The 18,579-nt window shown below is 47.0% G+C and overlaps 1 protein-coding gene across 2 annotated transcripts in view; it reads left to right on the forward strand.

Annotated features, from left to right (window-relative positions):
- CSNK1G1 (casein kinase 1 gamma 1) overlaps positions 1-18,579 on the forward strand; it is a 95,995-nt gene that overhangs the window by 25,845 nt on the left and 51,571 nt on the right. For both annotated transcript variants that reach the window (XM_030228376.2, XM_009089794.4), the window contains exon 3: positions 14,745-15,160. In XM_030228376.2, coding sequence (XP_030084236.1) covers positions 14,983-15,160 — 178 coding nt within the window. In that variant the 5' untranslated portion in view covers positions 14,745-14,982. The remainder of the gene's footprint in view (positions 1-14,744; positions 15,161-18,579) is intronic.

The following is an 18,579-nucleotide window of genomic DNA, read 5'->3' on the forward strand; positions in this document are numbered from 1 at the left end:
CTCCTTCCTGGCCAGCTGGCAGGTGATGTGATTTCTACAGGCAGATGCATGGTTGTTGTGATCTTCTCTTCCTCAAGCAGCAGCAGAGGTTTGCAGGGCTGTAAATCACTTCAGAGAGTGCAGGGAATGAAGCCAGGTCCCTTGAGGACATCAGACTGGTACTTTATAGATGTGGTCAAGCAATGATCCATTACAAACAAGGGGTTGATTATATTTAGGTAGGTTGTTTCCTTTTCCATGTGCAGCTTCTCCTTGTCCTGAGATGCAGCCTGGAAGGGGATGATGGCCAGACCAGCATGGTTGAGTTTGTTTTCCATTTTAATGTTGCCCTCAGGTTCTGGGAGGTCTAATTTTTGACATTTCAACAGTTTCATTCTCACTAAACTTTCTTCTCCAGGTGAATGAGAATCTGGGCAGTCTCTGTGATAAAACAGCATTCTTCCAATTCTTGTTGTCTTGCCTATCAATGGAAATGGAAAATGGGTTAAAAAGACTTTTCTGATGCAGATATTTAAGTTGGCCACAGTGAAATTGTACCAAGTTTTGGTTTTTCTGGGATGCCATCTTTGGAGACATGGAGCTCCTGTGAGCAAGGTTGGTGGTTGACCTCAAATGAGCTCTGAAGGTCACAGGTCCAAGAAGGGATGAGCTACCTCTCATGGCCCAAGCTGTGGGGCACTGTTCCCTGAGCTGTGGGAGCAGGAGGCTGCACAGATTCACCCAGAGCAGGGTGAGTTCAGTCAGGTGGGGAAAGCCAATCCAGCATTGATGATATTGCAGGTTCTGAGATGGCCTTTAAGTCCTTCACTCCAACACAGAGCATCACTGTGCTCTCCCTGTGCTCCCAGGGGCTTGGCTGCCTGGTGCTTGTGCATCACACCTGCACTGTCATGGCATCAGCTTCTCAGGAATAATCTGAAATGCCCTTGTGCCACCTGCCCGTGTTCATGATCTGACTGAGAAGACTCAGCTAGAAATAGCCTGAATTTTCTTCCGCATGTGGTGATTCAAAAGGGTATTTTGTGGCTGAGCACAGAGCCATTTTTGGGCTTCAGACCACAAAAACAATGTTTGAAAAAGTGCCTGAAGTACTGGGCAGTTGTCTAGAGATGTGATCAAGAGGTGCTGTCTTTCCTTGTGGAAGAACTGCCTTGTAGGCAGAAGAATTGGGCTTGTTTTTCCAGCTTTCTCAAGGTCATGTTGTTGGCATGGGAGGGGGAACAGGTGCTGTAATGGAGTAATTACTCTTGGAAATACAGTTTTAAGAGAGCACCTAAAGGGGATCTGTGGTTGAGAGAGGCAGGGTTCCAGCAAAGGATTCTTAGAGCTCAGCCTGTATTTAAGTGAAGATTTGGTGGTGGGGGAGGATTTAGGTGGGAGATTTGTGCCTCTCAGAGGGCAAAGAGGCTTGGTAGCAACTGGCTTCTCCCGTGGTTTGGAGGCAAGTCCTGCATGGGACAGCCCCCCATGTCTTGTTTTAGAGGATGGTGTTAAAGCTAATAGGGTGGAAAAAGGTGTTGTGTTTCTGCTCAGTGAGGTTACTGCCTTTGAAATAAGTGCTGGGGTTCAGGGTAAAGAAATGTGCCAGCTGTGGTTAGTCCAGGGCCATGCAGTGCAGGATAAAGGAATGCTATCATCAGGATGTGCTTCCCTTGGCTGGAGATCTCTGTGAGTACCTGTGTGGCATCTCTGCTTTGTTTTAAAAGATAAACTTAACTCTCAAGTCCAGATGAGTGTGAGAGGTAGAATAAACAGCTTTCTCCTCCAGCTCCAGAACTTGCTCTGTTCATCACTCCTTGTTCAGTGTTTTCTCCCATTGCTAATCCAGGGAGTCCATAAGGTGTTTTATAATCTCTCTGCACCAAACTGTTCCTGGATCACAGCTTTGGTTCTTGAGGAGCCTTTAGGCTTCTCTCTGCGGTGTCACTAATTTTTAAGTCATTCTAGGATGGGAAATACAGTTTCATGTAGCTGCACACACTTCCTATAGCTTCTGCTGCTGGAGTGAGTGAATTCAAGGATATCTTAGGAAATGCAGTTTCAGTTCTTGGATGATCCAGTATCTAATAAGGCCCAAGTTCTGAAGCTTTTTCTGTGAACAGGGATAAGCAACTCCATTCCCATGTGCATTCCTTTGTGTTATGCTGCACAGCTGAGCTGGTATTTCATTATTTTCCTCACTGAGGGAATATGTGTGGATAGGTCTCCTATGAGTTTATCATAACAGTGGGGAAATTCGGGGTCTTTGAATCCTTTGTTAAGTGGGATTGATGGCAACTTTATGTTGTGGTCAGCAGGCTGATGGGAAGGGATGGCATGCAGAGGGACCTGGAGAGGTGGGACTGTGGGAAACTCATGGAGCTCAGCAAGGCCAAGTGCAGTGTCCTGCCCCTGGGCCAGGGCCATCCCAAGCACAAACACAAGCTGGGGGAAAAAGGGATTGAGCACAGCCCTGGCAGCCCCAAACCCCAGTGCCCTGCAGCTTGGGCCCAGGGCTGGGGGGGATTCTGCTCCAGTCAGGTGAGACCCCACATGCAGAGCTGCCTCCAGCTCAGGGGTCCCAGCAAAGAAAGGATGTGGGTCTGCTGGAGCCAGTCCAGAGGAGGCCATGGAGATGCTCCAAGGGCTGGAGCCCCTCTGCTCTGGCTGGGAGAGCTGGGGGTGCTCACCTGGAGAAGAGAAGGCTCCAGGGAGAGCTCAGAGCCCCTACCAGGGCATGAAGGGGCTCCAGGAAAGCTGGAGAGGGACTTGGTGGAATGGAAGCACTGCCAGAGGGCAGGGTTAGATTTGATGTTGGGACCAAATTCTTCTGTCTGAGGATGGGGAGATCCTGGCACAGGTTTTCCAGAGCAGCTGTGGTTACCCAATCTCTGGAAGTGTCCAAAGCCAGGCTGGATGGGGTTTGAAGCTACCTGGTCTAGTGGGAAGTGTCCCTGCTCGTGGCAGGGGGTGCAACAAGCTGAGCTTCCAACCCAAACCAGTCTGTAAACACAGGAAAGGGCTAGAAACTTCTGAAACAGGAGTCTCAACATATAAGTCTAATGCCTTGAGGAATGCAGCAAAATCCTTCTTTTTGTTAACCACAAGCCTTCACTCTTGTCCATACTAGCACGTATTTATAGTTTGAGTGGTGTGGGCCTTGTCTTTCCTTCCTAATGGATTGCTGGACCACAAGTGGGTGGAAGATTTGTTTGTTTTGGCACAATATTCCCTTTAGATAGGTATGTCTGGAGTTCAGAGCAAACGGAGCCAGGCCGTGAACTGTGCAAAGTCCTTAACAGGAGGGAAAGGAGAGAAGCAGGAAGAGTTGTCATGTAAAATTACCTCTCTGAAACTGAGCCATCCCTTCAGTTCATTTCCCTGCTGGTTTACAGGCTGCTGCCTCGAGCTGACATTGCTCCATCGGATGCACCACGAGCTTGAACATTTGTGTCAGTGCTGCCTGCTCCTGCCACTTGCCCTCCCTGGGTGTGCTGTGGGTTTTAATCCAGTATCCCTCCTTTAGGGCACTGAGGAGCTCCAGTGGTAGTGCCCCTCTGGCACAGATTGTAATGGATGTAACCAAAACAGCAAGGTGACCTCTGAGAGCGAGCTCAGGTGTTCACTGGCTGTTGAAGTGCTTTGATTGACCTGTCAGATAAGCATCAGGCAGTGACACCGTGCTGAGATGCACATAAAGGGTTATCTGTGTCAGTGACAGCAGCTGACATGAATTAAATCCACTGCCATGACCTTAACACAGCAGCATTTCCAAAATTTGGCTTAATAATGAAAATAAATGTGCTCTTGAAGCTGGATATGGCTTTGGAGTTATTGCTTGTGACTTGAAAAATCATGGCTTATGGAATATCCTGACTTGGAAGGGACACACAGGGATTATCAAGTCCAACAGCTGGCCCTGCACAGGACAGCCCAATAATCCCATGTCCCTGAGAGCATTGTCCAAACACTCCTTGAGCTGTGGCAGCCTTGGGGCCAAGACCATTTCCTGGGGAGCCTGTTCAGTGCCTGACCACCCTCTGGGGGAAGAATTTTTTCCTAATATCCAATCTAACCCAGCCCTACCACAGCTCTGTGGTATTTTTCTCGCCATGCAGGGGTTTTGGGGATTGCAGATGTCCTTGTAGGCATTGACACCCTCTTGGGCACATTGTCCATCACCCAGTGCAAAGGCAGGTGATGTCTGACCCACCCCTGTTTGCCAGCCTGTGTTCAGAAGAGCCAAGAAGGGATAGTGATGTCTTAACCAGGCTGATCCTTCACAAATTTGAATCTGTCCTTTTACTGTGAGCTTGAGGGGGAGATTTGATGACCTTAGTAATGCCCATGTGAGAGTTGGATGGGTATTGGCAAGAAGATGCCTCTGAAACCTCTCCAGACTGTCACTGTGAGAAACCAGAGTGTGTTTGTTGCCATCTCTGGTGCTGCCCATGCCACCCAGATGTGTTCTGGTGTGCACAATGGCTTTACAGGAGTGCTAGTGCAGAGACTCCATCTCTACTGATGCTGCTCCACCTGGAGCACATGGACCTCATCTTGGCATCATTTTACAAAGAAGCTGCACCTGTGAAAGCACATGTAGAAGAACAACAGGTGTGGGGTGGTCCTTCCTAGCACACCTGGAAGGATCTAAAATACCCATCCTGTGTGTGAAGACTTCTGAGGAGCTGACAGCTTCAAATTTGAGGAAGAAAAAAACCAGAAAACCAACCAACAGCACAAACCTTCAAGGATTATGATTTTTTTTAAAGCCTTGTGGCTGCTCCTGGAGTGTTGGTGGCTCCTGCTTGGCTTCCCCCTGTGGGCAGGTGCCATAGGCCACTTCCTTGCCAGATTGAGGAAGGAGCTCAGCACAAACATTTCATTTCTGTGAACAAATGCAACTGTTAGTCTGTGTATTTTGGGATTACAGTGCCTAATTGCCCTACTGAGGAAGTGCAAATTTTTATGGGGCTGATGGTGTTTGTGTGGGTGTAGCCACCAGCACAGAATTAGACCAGTAACCAAGACTGGACCTTGCCCTGGGGAGGAGGCAGCTCAACTGCCAGCAAACAGAGTGACCTTTGCTCCATTTAGAAATAAATGAAGTAAAATAAATTATAAGAAATGAAAATTTAAAAGGCAAGAGATAGGATCTAAACATCTGGCCTGCCTGCAGGGAGGTTGTGCTTCTCCAGGGGGTATTTTGCTGGGTCTGGATGTGATTCTTAGCACCTTTCAGTCACACAGGTAATCCAAATCCTTCTGACAGCTGTGCTGGGAGATCTGGGAGATAGAAGGAGTCTTATCAGAGAGGAAGGAATTGATGGCTCTTTATGTGCCATAAGGATGCTGCCCTGTGGGATAGGTGGGTTTTGGGGTGGGACAGCTTGTTTTGGCACTGCAGTGTTGACATCATGGAATTTTTATAATCCCATACCAGGAAGGGGATTGCTGTAGAAGGTTTCAGGCTTTGAGTGTAACACTACCTTAAATATAAAATTCTGACAGTTTTTAATGGACATTATCTATCCCAATAAAAACCTTCCTCTCCCAAAACAGAGGTGGCAAGTAACCAGGGTGCTGGCAACAGCATTGGGTTGCTTAGGCTGAAGCATTGATTTATTAAGGCCAAATTAGCAGGATTTATTACGTAGGGGTTGTGGTTCTTACCCTTCCAGCTCCCTTGTGCTCTAAGCCTCATAAGCAGGTGAATGGTTAATCACCCCCATCTGACAGCAATTCACCTCCAGAAAAGCAGCCCCATTAAAGGCTGGGGCAGATTTCTCTCCCTGTGGCTCTCAGGTACATAGTTTCCTCTTCAAGACATGGTTTAATTGCAAACAAAATATGTAGGTGATGTCAGTCAAATTCCTGCCAAATGTCTCATTCTATGAAGAGACAGTGTGGTCTGCTCTTCTCTCCTTGACTGCTGGAAAAGGCAGTATCTTCACAAAAGGAGAAGGTAAAGTTCAGGTATTAAAAGGAAAAAAACAAGTCCAATAAATCATGGACTATCAGGTTTTCTTGTGTTTTCCCTTAATACACTCCCTCTCTCTCCTGGTGGCATCACCATTACTGTTTTTTTACTAAATGCTGCTGTTCCAGCTCTTACATCACCATGTTTCCAGTTTATTACCCAGCTCTTACAAGGAGTTTCTAGTGATGAGCAGCCTTGAGTGAAGGCTGTTGGGCACTGTCAAGAGTCTGTGGGATAGATTGATGCAGACTTGGCACAGTTCTCTTCCCCATTTGCTGTGGGGCATTTGGGCTTTGCCTCCCAGGCCAGCTCTTAAAGTTCATCTGCAGAGTGTACTTGAGACTTCTACCCACTCCCCTGTTCTTGGGCATGTTCCCTTCTTATCTTTTCATCCTCTCTTTGTATGAGGCTGTGTCTTGGTGAAGAACAGCTGCTTGAGTTACTGTGGGGTCCTCCCTGGAATCACAGAAGGACATGGATGCACAGTCTCTTACACAAGCTTTGGCTGGTGGCTGCTGTTCATCCCTGCAGGACACACCTGAGCCAGGCTGAATCGTGCCCAATTTGTGGTGCATTTGGCACTTGGTGACTAAATCATCTCACTGAATTAGGTACTTGCATGAAAATTCCTTTTTTGAAGCCACCTACTTCTGGTGCACCCTCATAACTTCATTCCTGTTGCATGGAAGTGGAATTTTCTCCAAGGCTTTGCTGCTCTGTGGTGCACACTTGGACACTGAGAGAGCCCTTGCAGCATGTTCAGAGCTCCTTGCTGTGAGAGTCCAGATGTTTTCCTGTCTCCTGAGCTATCAGGTACAAACACTGAGCACCAGGAGGCTGATCCTGAGTCTAACCAGTGGTGTCTGAAGATCATTTTAGGAGCTGGTAAGAGACTTAGCAGAAGTTTGGTGTCATTTTGAGCTGAGGCAGCAAAGAAACTGTCCTGCTTGCTGGTCCTCAGCTTTTGGAAGTGCTCTAGGTATTGGTGGGACAGAGAGGGGACAACCTGTTCCCATCAGGTACCACAAGCCAAGCCTGGGGACCTGGGGCTTTCTTAAGTTGGATACAAAGACCCTGCATCTGCATCCCACCTGGCTGCTGTTCTGTTAGGACAGTTTTTATGGATACTGGATGGCACTTGACAGGAATGTGTCCTTCCATAGGGGAAACATACCTGTTGGATGCTGAATTCACTTTGGACGAGTCCAGAAGGCTCTCAGCACCTCAGGGCTCCCAGCTATCCCAAGCTGGGTTCCACTAGCACAGCTTCTTCCCACCCTTCAAGGTGTCTTCAGTTTTCTTTGACCCATCTCCTCAGCTTCACAAGGACTTTTCTTCTGGTGAGAGGCTTCTCCCCACCCCACACACACTGTGAAAGCTGCCTTGGCTCTAAACTTGATATTTGCATTCCTTTCTGAAGAAGAAGAAAGCACTTGATGGTTTGGAGACTACCAAGGCTTTTGGGGGTGGGGGAGGTTGTGTTTGGCTGCCAAGTTCACCAGTCCTTTCAGGCTGTCTGAGCCTGTCTGCAGTTTATCCTCTGTGCTGCTTTTCCTTGCCAGACAGAGTGCAGATAAAACAGTCATAGATGATTGAGGTGCATCTGTGTTAAATTAGGCTGTAAATCTTTAAAAAGTGATGCTGCTGCCAGTGATCCAAGGCTGCTTCAGAGCCTCAGCTCCCCTGGTGGTCTTGATGAGGACTTTGATACCATTAACTGCAAACTACATCCATCAACCACCATGGATGCACCTGAATCCATGTGCTGTGAATTATTCCTTGATGATGGATGCACATGGTTGTCCAGAAGTCATCTTTGCCCTTTTCTTCTTCAAATCCATTGCCTGGAAGGAAGGGGATGGTATAGGGACATGTGCACCTCTCTTTTTGCTGTTAAACAACCTGGTATTTTGAGAGATAAAATAAACCTACAGGTTTATGATGACTGAATATCAGACAAGATAACTTCAGCAGGGTCTGTTTTAGAGCTTTTGCTGCTGGCAGGTTTTTCCTCATTTCTTCTGTAGCATCCCCGTAAATACATATTTCTGCTGAAACCCTCTCTTATGTGGCCTTACACAGCATGTTTTGCTAGCAGAGATGGTATCCTCAGCACAGGCTCTCTGAGAAGCTGTTCAAAGATTGGACTTGATGATCTTGGGGAACTTTTCTGACCTTAGTGATTCGAAACACTGGATGATAAAGCTGGGGTCAGTTGCTGTACTGTCAGGAGGTAGATCCCAAAAGTGCTGTGGGTGTGAGAGTCCCCTCCAGGCAGGGACAGGATGCAGGACCCCTGGGATGCAGGGAATGCTGCCCTGGGGCTGGTATGGACTGCAGGGATCACAGGGATGTGCTGCTCACAGCCAGGCATTGGCAATCCAATGGGATTTCTGCAGAGGGATGTGAATCTCACATCTGCTCATGCCTTGCAAGATACAGAGGCACTGATCTGGCAGTTGCACTTCAGCTTTTACTCTACCCAGCCTAAAAAAAAAAAAAACAAAAAAGCCCAAAATATATAGAGCTCAGGTTTCATGAGGGGATTTTTTCATTTTATTCCAGCATTCAGCTGTTCCTTTAGCTGTTCCAGCATAATCTCCTTCTTCATAGACAGCATTAACCCTCCTTTTCTGACAGATTATGGTCTCTAGTCCTTTTTACATCTGCAGGAATGTGCATCCCTGGCTGCTGGCACACGTTTGGCTGGGACTGAGTTTGGGGAGAGAAGTCGATGAATTGATCTCACATCACACAATCCACTTCCCTGGAAAATGCTCTATGCTTTGTTTTGACTCTGCTTTGTTTTAACCCTGCTCATGTGGAAGAACTAAATTTCCAATTAAATTAGTTTTTCCCTTGGAAACCTTCCTGGCTTTCATGCTGAGCTTCTGTAGAGGGGATTGGGAGCAAAGTTCATGAATGAACTTAGAGAATGGGTGCTTGGATCACTCTCAGTGAAACACTCAGCTGAGACCACTTGGAAGAGTAACTTGCCAATGTATTTAGTTGGGGATTATACAATTAATGTGTTTTAGCATGTTCACAAGGCCTTCAAGGAAAAGAGCTCTTGGAAGTTCACTTCACTCGGCTGGAAAAAGGCACGAGTTCGTTTGGGTTCATCCCTGTTTGCAAAAACTGTAACTGGAGGATGCAAGCTTGACAGTCCTGGGCATTCATGAGTCATGAATGAGTGTAGTGATCCACAGTTGTCCATCCTTCTCCCTTCCCAGCAATATGGGAATATTGCTTGTCTGCCTCCTCATATTCCTTCTGTGAAGCACTGAGCAAAACTAACTGCACAAGCTGAAGATTAAAGTGTTGGGTCAAATGATTCAACAGAAGCAATTCATAATGTTGAAAAAGGCATCTGCAGCCTCCAAGGTTGGGAAGACTCTCCCAAGTGAGGGGCATCTGATGTGCACCTGCTTGCTGTAGTTGGCAGCCAGCTTTGTCACTGCTGTTCCCAGCTCTAAATTGCAACAGAGAATTTTGACCTACTTTTTCAGTTTTTCTGTTGTTTTGCACAACATTGAGGACACTGAAACCAGGTCAGTGTAGTGCTGGTTGGAGAAGCAGAGATAAATGCTGATCTCTGTGTAGAGGTGCTGCTGGGGTACAGCGAGGGAGTTGGAATACATCCAGTGGAAGATCCTTGAAGTAACCAGAAAACTCTTGAGTGGGAGATGAAAAGGCAAAAAAAAAAAAAAAAAAAACCACCAAACCCCAAAAAAAGATATTTCTCATGTCTGAGTGGGGAAAGTATTTGACCTTCATCTTCCCTTCCTTGGCTTGGGTAACAGCCAAGCACCAGAGCAGGGCCCTCTTCCAGGTAACACCAAGAGTGTGGATCTGCTGGAGGGCTGGAAGGCTCTGCAGAAGGATCTGGACAGGCTGGATCCACAGGACAAGGCAGTGGTGTGAGGGTCAATAGGGCCAAATCCAGGTACAGCACTTCAGTCACAACAACCCTGTGGAACACTCCAGGTGTGGAGTTGGTGTCTGGGAGGCTGCCTGGTGAAAAAGGACCTGTAATGGTCAAGATGAGCCCAGATGGCCAAAAAGCCAGCAGTGTTCTGGCTTGTGTCAGCAGCAGTGTGACCAGCAGGAGCAGGGTAAGGATTGACCAGCTGTACTGGGCACTGCTGAGGCCACACCTGGAATCCTGGGCTCAGTTTTGGACCTCCCACAGCAAGAAAGACACTGAGGAACTGAAAGGTGTCCAGGGAAGGGAACTGAGCTGGGGAAGGGGCAGGAGCAGCTGAAGGAGCTGGGGAGGCTCAGCCTGGAGGAAAGGAGGCTCAGGAGGGACCTTCTGGCTCTGCACAACTCCCTGACAGGAGGGGACAGCTGGGGAGGGCTCAGGCTCTGCTCCCAGGGAACAAACAACAGGACAAGAGGAAATGACCTCATGCTGTGCCAGGTGAGGGTTTATTTGGATATTGGGGAAAAGTTCTTCACAGAAAAGTTTGTCAGAGATTGGAACAGGCTGCCCGGGGCAGTGGTGGAGTCACCACACCTGGAATTGTTCAGAAGATGTGTGGATGTGGCACTTGGGGACACAGTTAAGTGATGGCCTGTGCAGTGCTGGGTTAATGATTGGACTTGATGAGCTCAGAGAGCCTTTCCAACCTTATGGATTCTGTGATTCTAAGATAGGATATTTGGTTATCTGTTCATTTGTCTCCTCAGGAGCAGGGCAAATCTCAGAACTCCTATTTTCTCATTATTAGAACAGTGACTTGGCCAGGAGTAAATAATGGAATGGCTGCAAAAGGAGAAAATTTTATTGTGACCAGTTGGAAGGACAGAAGCAGGATAAGAAATGCAATGTCATGAAAGCAGGGAGATAAAAGCAGTGGGGTGAGAAGCTTTAAGGGATGTGAAGCCTGTGGAGATGTGTGTCTATGCAGAAGAGAGCTGGGAATGAAGGCTTTACTAATTGCACTTTATTAAAGGCAGAGCATTGACACCTTGGAAGCTGATAGGGCACACAGTGAGGCAGAGCACACAAAGCCAGCTTGATCCTCTAAACTTAGGAGTGTAGGCTCATAAAATGAGTTGGTAGATGCTAAAAACATGAGCAACACATCGTGTAAGTCCAGGTTTCAAAATGTTTCTCCTTACCTGCAGCTTGGCTGCTCTCCTTTTCCAGAGGGTGAGTGCTTTGTCCCAGTCTGTGGCAAAGCCAGAGAAGTTTTCTGCTGCTGAAGGCTCTACTTTTTACACAGTGTGAGGGTGGAAGCTGGTGAGCTCATATCTGTGTGTTTATAACATGTCAGTTGAGAGCCCTGGAGGATTTTCTAGTCTTTGAAGTCATGTGGGAAGTAGCAGATCTTGTCTGGAAAGTGCTCTCCACATCAGGAGACTTACCAGATGTATTTACACAGGCACGTGGGGTGGATGTTGGAAAACCCAGTGGGAAGGCATGTGCCATCTCCTAAAGCAATGATCTTGGAGCTGCTTTGAGGAATTGTGGTTCTGTGTCTGTAGAGACCAGGGTGAGTTCACCCATCCCAACAGAAAATGGGGCTTTCTTGGATGTCTCTTCTTAAAAGATTTAAAAAGGAATGATGGGGCTGAATTCCTGCTTTTCAAGGTGTTGCTTCATCCACCAGGCATTTTCAGTTTTATTTCTGGCATGTATTGACTCCTTCAGGGATCAAAACCACACACAGACCTGGACCAGGCCTGCTTGCCTCAATTTGAAGAAGGGGATGTTCATTGACTATTTCAGTTTGGACAGATTTCTAAAATTGTGCCACAAACCAAGACTTTGAGAAAACTTGTTCCTGTCATGGAATGGTCTCCAGAGTAACTCAAGGAGGTCAAAGAAGTTTTGAGTTCAAGGGAAGTGAGCTTTTTCTTGGGGGAACAAGAATGGCTTTGGCTTCTTTACACCAGCCTCTCATTTGTGATGTCCTTTCCTGTATCTGAAGGGCTCCCCTGAAAACTTGTGAGGCTGTGAGCAGTGTGTCTGTGCCATTCATTAAACACTCCTTCCCACTGGATTGTGGATATCAACAGAGCAGCTGCCCTCCAGACCTGCCTGGAATTGTTCCAATCTGGGCTGGACCAGGCTTGGAGCACCCTGGGATAATGGAAGGTGTCTCTGCCCATGGCAGGGGGTGGAACAAGATGGGCTTTAAGGTCCCTTCCAACACAAACCATTCCATGACTTAACACCACCTGGAAGCTGGTTTCTAGCTGTAGTGCTGTGGGTTTATCAGTGGAGGAGAGGTTGTGACATAGATTTGGGTCTAAGTGTTTGGAAGTGTGTAGGATACAGTGCTGTTGTTTTTTACTTAGCTAACTGAGCTGCAAATAATTTCCTTTCAAGCCTGTTTCTTTCATTAAATAACTGTTCCTGTGTCTCCAACTGTATTGTAGTGAAATCAATCCTGGAATTGGGCTGATTCATCATTAGGGAAATATCTTCATGCAGCTCTGTTCAAATGGAAGTAACTTTGAGGAGCAATCTTGCTGAGTGGGTAGAAAGGTAGGAAGGAATCATTATAAAAAAGTTTGAATCATGGCAGGAAGTCATCCTGGTGTTCTGAGCAGCCTTTAAATATTAATGTGACTGACAGTCTGGTCTTCATTCTTCTGCTGCTTCCCCTCTAAAGCCGAGTTCTCTGCTGGTCCTCAAAGGCCATATTTGGTGCCATATTTACTACTTACACTTTTAGTAGGTGGTAATGATGGTGTAAGATCTTTGTGTGATCCCGTGTGCCGGCAGCTGGGCTCTGCTCCTCGGCTTGGCTGTGATAAAGAGCCTCTCAGAGGCGTGGTTCACTTACCTACTGCTGCTCTGAATTCCTGTTTGCAGGAGGCTTTCAGCTGAGAGAGGATGGTTAGTGTTTGCAGATTGCCAAGCATGACCTTTCCATCCTTCTCCCCAGGGAGAGCTGATCCAGATGGGGAGCGAGGGAAGGACGGAGGCGTAGGAGCTCATAACCCTTAACATCTTCCTTTGTGAGCCAGAGGATGTGTGGTGGGTCTTGTGCTGAACTTGCCTGAGGATAATGGGGTTGCTTGTCATATCTGAGATGTGCTGAGCAAGGTATAAACTCGGCAGGGTTTGTGCTCTTGCTGGAGATTTCTTTCTGTTTCCATTTCTGAGGTTGTAGGTAGTTCTCTGTTGTAAATTATTCAGTCTTGATTGAAATAATGACTTTGGTCTCCAGGGGGAAAAATTCTTCTCTGGCTTTGGCGCGTTAGAGTGTGTTTTCCAAAGTGTTACTGGGTTTTTACTCGTAGAATTCCTGTGTCCTGCTCTTCTTTTTTAGTGATTCAAACTCCAGCATCATGTAATCATTTAGGTGGGAAAAGCCTTGTGAGATCACAGCCATTCTCCCAGCACTGCCAAGCCCATCACTAAGCCATGTCCCCAGGTGCCAGACCTGTATGTTGTATTACATGGAAGATGATAGCTTTAACTGGAAATAAAACATGTGGCTGGAATGTTCTGTGTCTACTTCTCTTGCCATAGCAGAGATAGACCAAATAGATAGATAGACCAAAACTGCCCATGCTTCAGTTTTATTTTTCCAAAATTGAATCAGAAAGACCTGTGTGAGTCAATCTACCTGCTACTAGAAGTCATTCTCACGTTTGGTATGAGTTCAGCAGTAAAACTCTCAGTAGTTTCACTGATGGTTCTTTTTCATGTTGTTTGTTTTGAAGCCAGTTTCTCCTCCCAGGACAGCCTGGGGTGGAGTCCAGTCGAAGTGATTTTCTGATATCTGATAGAGCCTCATCAGTGCTCCTGCTGACTGGTTTCACAGGGCAAACACAGCTCTGCTGTGTCTGTGCCAAGCGTGGCAGCTGAGACTGTGTGGGGATGTCTGTGATGAAAAACCAGCTCAGCCAGTTCACTGGTAACGGATGCTTCCTGCTTATCCATATTCAGTTCTGAGTATTAAATCTGGAATTAATTTGAGGGACAAGTAAAGCTAAATAATTTCTTGTACATGAACATCTCCAGCTCTTTTGTCTAGGCCAGAGGTACAAATGGTGTTTCACACATTGCTTGCCACTTTGGTTGATGGCCAAACTGGTGGTGTGGCTGAGACATGGAGGTTCTCAGGTGACCTGGTGATTGTCACACCTCCTGGACATGCTGCAGACATGCTGTGTGACATTTTCTGTAGGGATCCACAGCTGTCCCAAGTGACAAGGAGAATTCCAGTACTTACATACAGAAAGGCTGAGGGACTTGTTACAAAAGCAAGTGATAGGACAAGGGGGCTTTAAGCTGAAAGGATGTGTTTAGATTGGATATTAGGGAGAAATATTCTTCCCTGAGAGGGTGGGCAGGCCCTGGCACAGGGTGTCCAGAGAAGTTGTGGCTGCCCCTGGATCCCTGGAAGAGTCCAAAGCCAGGCTGGATGGGGCTTGGAGCATCCTGGGCTAGTGGAAGATGTCCTGCCCATGACAGAGGATGAAATGAAATGAGATGGGCTTTAAGGTCCCTTCCAACCCAGAATGTTCTGTGATTCTATAAATACTCAAGAACTGGAATTTCCAACTGGTAGTTCCCTGTATTTTGTGGATCCAGCACGAGTGACCCCCACCTTCTATCCAGGTGCCTTAGGTCAAACAAAAAGCACTTACATTTCTTCATGACATCAGGGCTTTTTATCAGAAAGTTGTTAGGAAAATGATAAAGTTTTCATATAGCTGTTAAATTCCTCGAGGCCAGGAAAGTTCTGGATGTTGTACCTTTCTCACTTGGCATTTTAAAATAATGGTATTTATTTCATGCATTTCTTCTTTTCCCCAGGTAAGAAACCAAAAGCAACCTGCCTTTATTGAATTCTCAAGAACACAGCTGACCCTTTGGTACATTACCAAGATGCATTAGGAAACTGGATCTGGTGCCAAAAGAACTTCATGAGTTTCCATGACTCTCTTGAACTCCAACGTGGATATTTTTGGATATAAATTCCTGTTCTAAGGAGGAGAGTGTGTACTCTAACTCCTTTCTGCCAGCTTGCTGGCAGAGGTGCCTCACTAAGATCATGGACCATCCTAATAGGGATAAGGATGAAAGGCAGCGGACGACGAAGGGAATGCCGGGAAGGAGCGGGCACGGATCTCGGCCAAGCTCATCGGCCTCCTCCGGCGTCCTCATGGTGGGACCCAACTTCAGAGTGGGCAAGAAGATTGGGTGTGGGAACTTTGGAGAACTCAGACTAGGTAAGAAGCAAGCATTTTAGTGGCCTGCATTGTGCAAATTAGGATTCCACCACTGGAATATGAATAGACAGAAACTTACCCTGGCTCGAGAAATGCGTGCGCTGTCTTGTTTCCCAAGTGTTGAGCTGTCTTATCCGAAGCTTCTGACTCAGAAGAGGTAACTCTTAGCATGATTTTGATTTGCATAAAGTCAAAGGGAATACACTGGAGAGGCCAAAGATGCAAATTCTGAACAATCCCAACAAATGACGACCGAATGTCTTGCCTAAGGTGAAAAAAAAAAAATCTTAACTGTCAATTGCTAAATCTTGCTCTCAATTTTTTGTTTGTAAGCTAGAACACCCATTTAAAGGGATGGATAAGACTCTTCCCAGCACTCAGACTCAATTCCATGTCCTTCTCTAATGTCACTGCCCTAATTTCAGCCCCATCACTCTCTCCCTGCTCTGTCTGTGTGTTGCACTGGCTGGCGAGGAGCAGGATGTGCCGAGTGGCCATCTGGCTCCCTCAGCCAGCCCCACACTTGTTCATGGTCTGTTGGTTTCCTGACCACGTCTTGCAGCTGGGTGCCCAAAACAGATGGTTCCACTGATGCATTGTTTGTTTAGGACTACTTATGAGACCAATGCAGAGCAGTGCACTGGGCTCTTAAGTCATGCTAAAAAAACAATGGCTGTGTTTTAAATGAGATGGGGGAAGCAGCTGGTGTTGCTTCACATAACTCAAGGGTCATAACACTACTGATAGTGTCTTTGTAGATTCCTGCTCAGAATCTGTCATCCTAAATGAATCTGTGTGATTTCCCACTCTGAGGTTGGGTTATTGCATCAATACATGTGCTGCTGTTCCATGGTGTGAAGATCAACCAGCTCACTTCTGGTGTGTCTCAGTAAATGGGTATTTTGGTTTCAGCATTGCATCAGAGAAGTTTTATTGATTCATCCAAGCAGAGATAACACTCCTAAGGTGGAGAGAAACCAAGGGCAAGGGTGGAAACTCCCACCTTCCTGCACATGAGTATAATTGACAGCTGAGATAAATTTGGATCCTTACAGTGACATAACATGAATTGCTCTGTTGGATTCTCAAAGCTCCCCCCCCAGCAAACGTCAGGATCTCAGGATCCCCAGGGAGATGTTGAACTGCTTTGTAATCCAAGCTCTGCTCTGAGGTTTAGCAGCTGTAGTGGATCTCTCTGGATATATGCCTCTTGAGTTTATTCAGCTGGTGCCCAAATCACAGGATCACAGACTGGTTTGAGTTAAAATGCACCTTAAAGCTCATCCCATTCCACTCCTGCCATGGGCAGCAACACGTCCCGCTAGCCCAGAGTGCTCCAAGCCCCATCCAGCCTGGCCTGGAACACTTCCAGGGATGGGGCAGCCACAGCTGCTCTGGGCACCCTGTGTCAGGGCTTCACCACCTCACAGGGAGGAATTTCTTCCCAATATCCCATCTAACCCTGCCCTCTGGCAGTGGGAAGACATTGCCCTGCCTGTCCTGTCCCTCCATCTCTTGTCCCCAGTCCCTCTCCAGCTCTCCTGGAGCCTTCTCCGGTCCATGTGAGCACCCCCAGCTCTCCCAGCCTGGCTGCAGAGCAGAGGGGCTCCAGCTCTTTGAGCATCTCCGTGGCCTCTTCTGGACTTGTTCCAGCAGCTCCAGGTCCTCCCTGTGCCGGGTACTCAGGGCTGAGGCAGCTCTGCAGGTGAGGTCTCACCTGAGAGAGGGGCAGAGGGGCAGAATCGCCCCCTTGCCCTGCTGCCCCCACTGCAGGGTGGCAGCTCCTGTTTCCAGGATTCCTTTTCACATTCCTGAACATTTTAGTGGTATTAGGTTTGTGACTCATGTAAAGTTTCATGGCATGGACTTTACAGAAGAGATTTCACTTCTGAAATAGTGAGTTTACAGAGAAATTCAGTTTTAAATTGCAACACCTGTTAATTGAGTGTTTCTTTTTTTTTTTTTAATAATACATGTGTTGTTAATGCTAGTTTACTAAAAATTAAGGCAATGAGCCACACATACTGATAACAATTTGTTGTAAGGTTCTTGCAGAAGCTGTATTACTCTTTCTTTTAAATGTCTCTTGCTTTTTTGCCAGTCACTATCACTTTAAGAGTTCCTGTTTGCTCAGATAGCAGCTTTTTCTCTTGCACAGGCCATGGTAATTATCGCTGGGGGGAAGGAGAAGCAGCAGCTGAAATCCGAGCACACGAGTCTCTGATAACAGTTCTGTCCTGTGAAGATGAATGATGTGTCCTCTGCTTTTTGCCTATTTTTACATGGTTTCAGAGCAGTTAAGCAGCAATATCACAGGCAGAACAAAGTCATGCACTGATAAGCAAAGGGAGAAGAAGCCTTTCCAATTCCCTGAAGAATTTCTCTTTTTTGAGGTGTTGTGTTTCAGTTTAAGCTCCTCTTGTTTGATTCTTCAGGGAGGAGATGGCACTTACCTAATGAAGCTGTTTGCTGTATATATGCAGCTCACTGCTCAGGGTTGATCTTTCTTCCTGAAAATACAGATCACCCAAGGACATGACTTTTTTGGAGCATGTGGGAGCAGCACAGTTGGATTCCAGCCCTCAAGGAGCTGAGATGGGGAGCTGAACATGAAACTTAGCATTTGATAGGACAGGGGAAATGGCCACAAGTTGTACCAGGGGAGAGTAAGGCTGGATATTAGGAAAAAAAAATTATTTATTTTACTGGTTTGCTTGTTTTGAAGCAGAGTTCCCGGCTTCAAACTGCAGCCTTGGAAGCAGCTGAGTGATTCTCACTTTTGGGAGCGCATTCCCAGTTCCAGTGGAACTGCTCTGACCTGGCAACCTACAACAAAGCAGCTTTTCTGCTGGTTTGGAGCCTGCTGCTCTTCTAACATTTTTTCCTGTTTCAAGCAGGGTGAAAAACTGTGTTAACTGCCATTTTTAAATGGTACCTGGAATAATTTTTAAATTATACACTGTTTTGAAAATGCCATCTAATGCTTCAATTAGAGCAAAAAGATCTAGGCTCCAGTCTACAGCTCTGGGACCCCCAACAGCAGCAGGACATGGAGCTGCTGGAATAATTCCAGAGGAGGCCATGGAGATGCTCTGAGGGCTGGAGCCAGGCTGGGAGAGCTGGGGGTGCTCATCTGGAGAGGAGAAGGATCCAGGGAGATTTTGGGGCCCCTTCTAGTGCCTAAAGGGGATCCAGGAGAGCTGGAGAGGGACTGGGGACAAGGACCTGGTGTGCCACAAGAAGGGGGAATGGCTTCCCACTGCCAGAATGGAAGAAGAATGGGAAGAAATACTTTCCTGTCAAGGTGGTGTGCCCCTGGCACAGATTGCTGCAGAATGTCTGCCCCTGGATCCCTGGCAGTGTCCAAGGCTGGGTTGGACAGGGCTTGGAGCACCCTGGGATAGTGGGAGGTGTCTCTG

This window comes from Serinus canaria, chromosome 10 (assembly GCF_022539315.1).
Source record: "Serinus canaria isolate serCan28SL12 chromosome 10, serCan2020, whole genome shotgun sequence".
Taxonomy (NCBI): Eukaryota; Metazoa; Chordata; class Aves; order Passeriformes; family Fringillidae; genus Serinus; species Serinus canaria.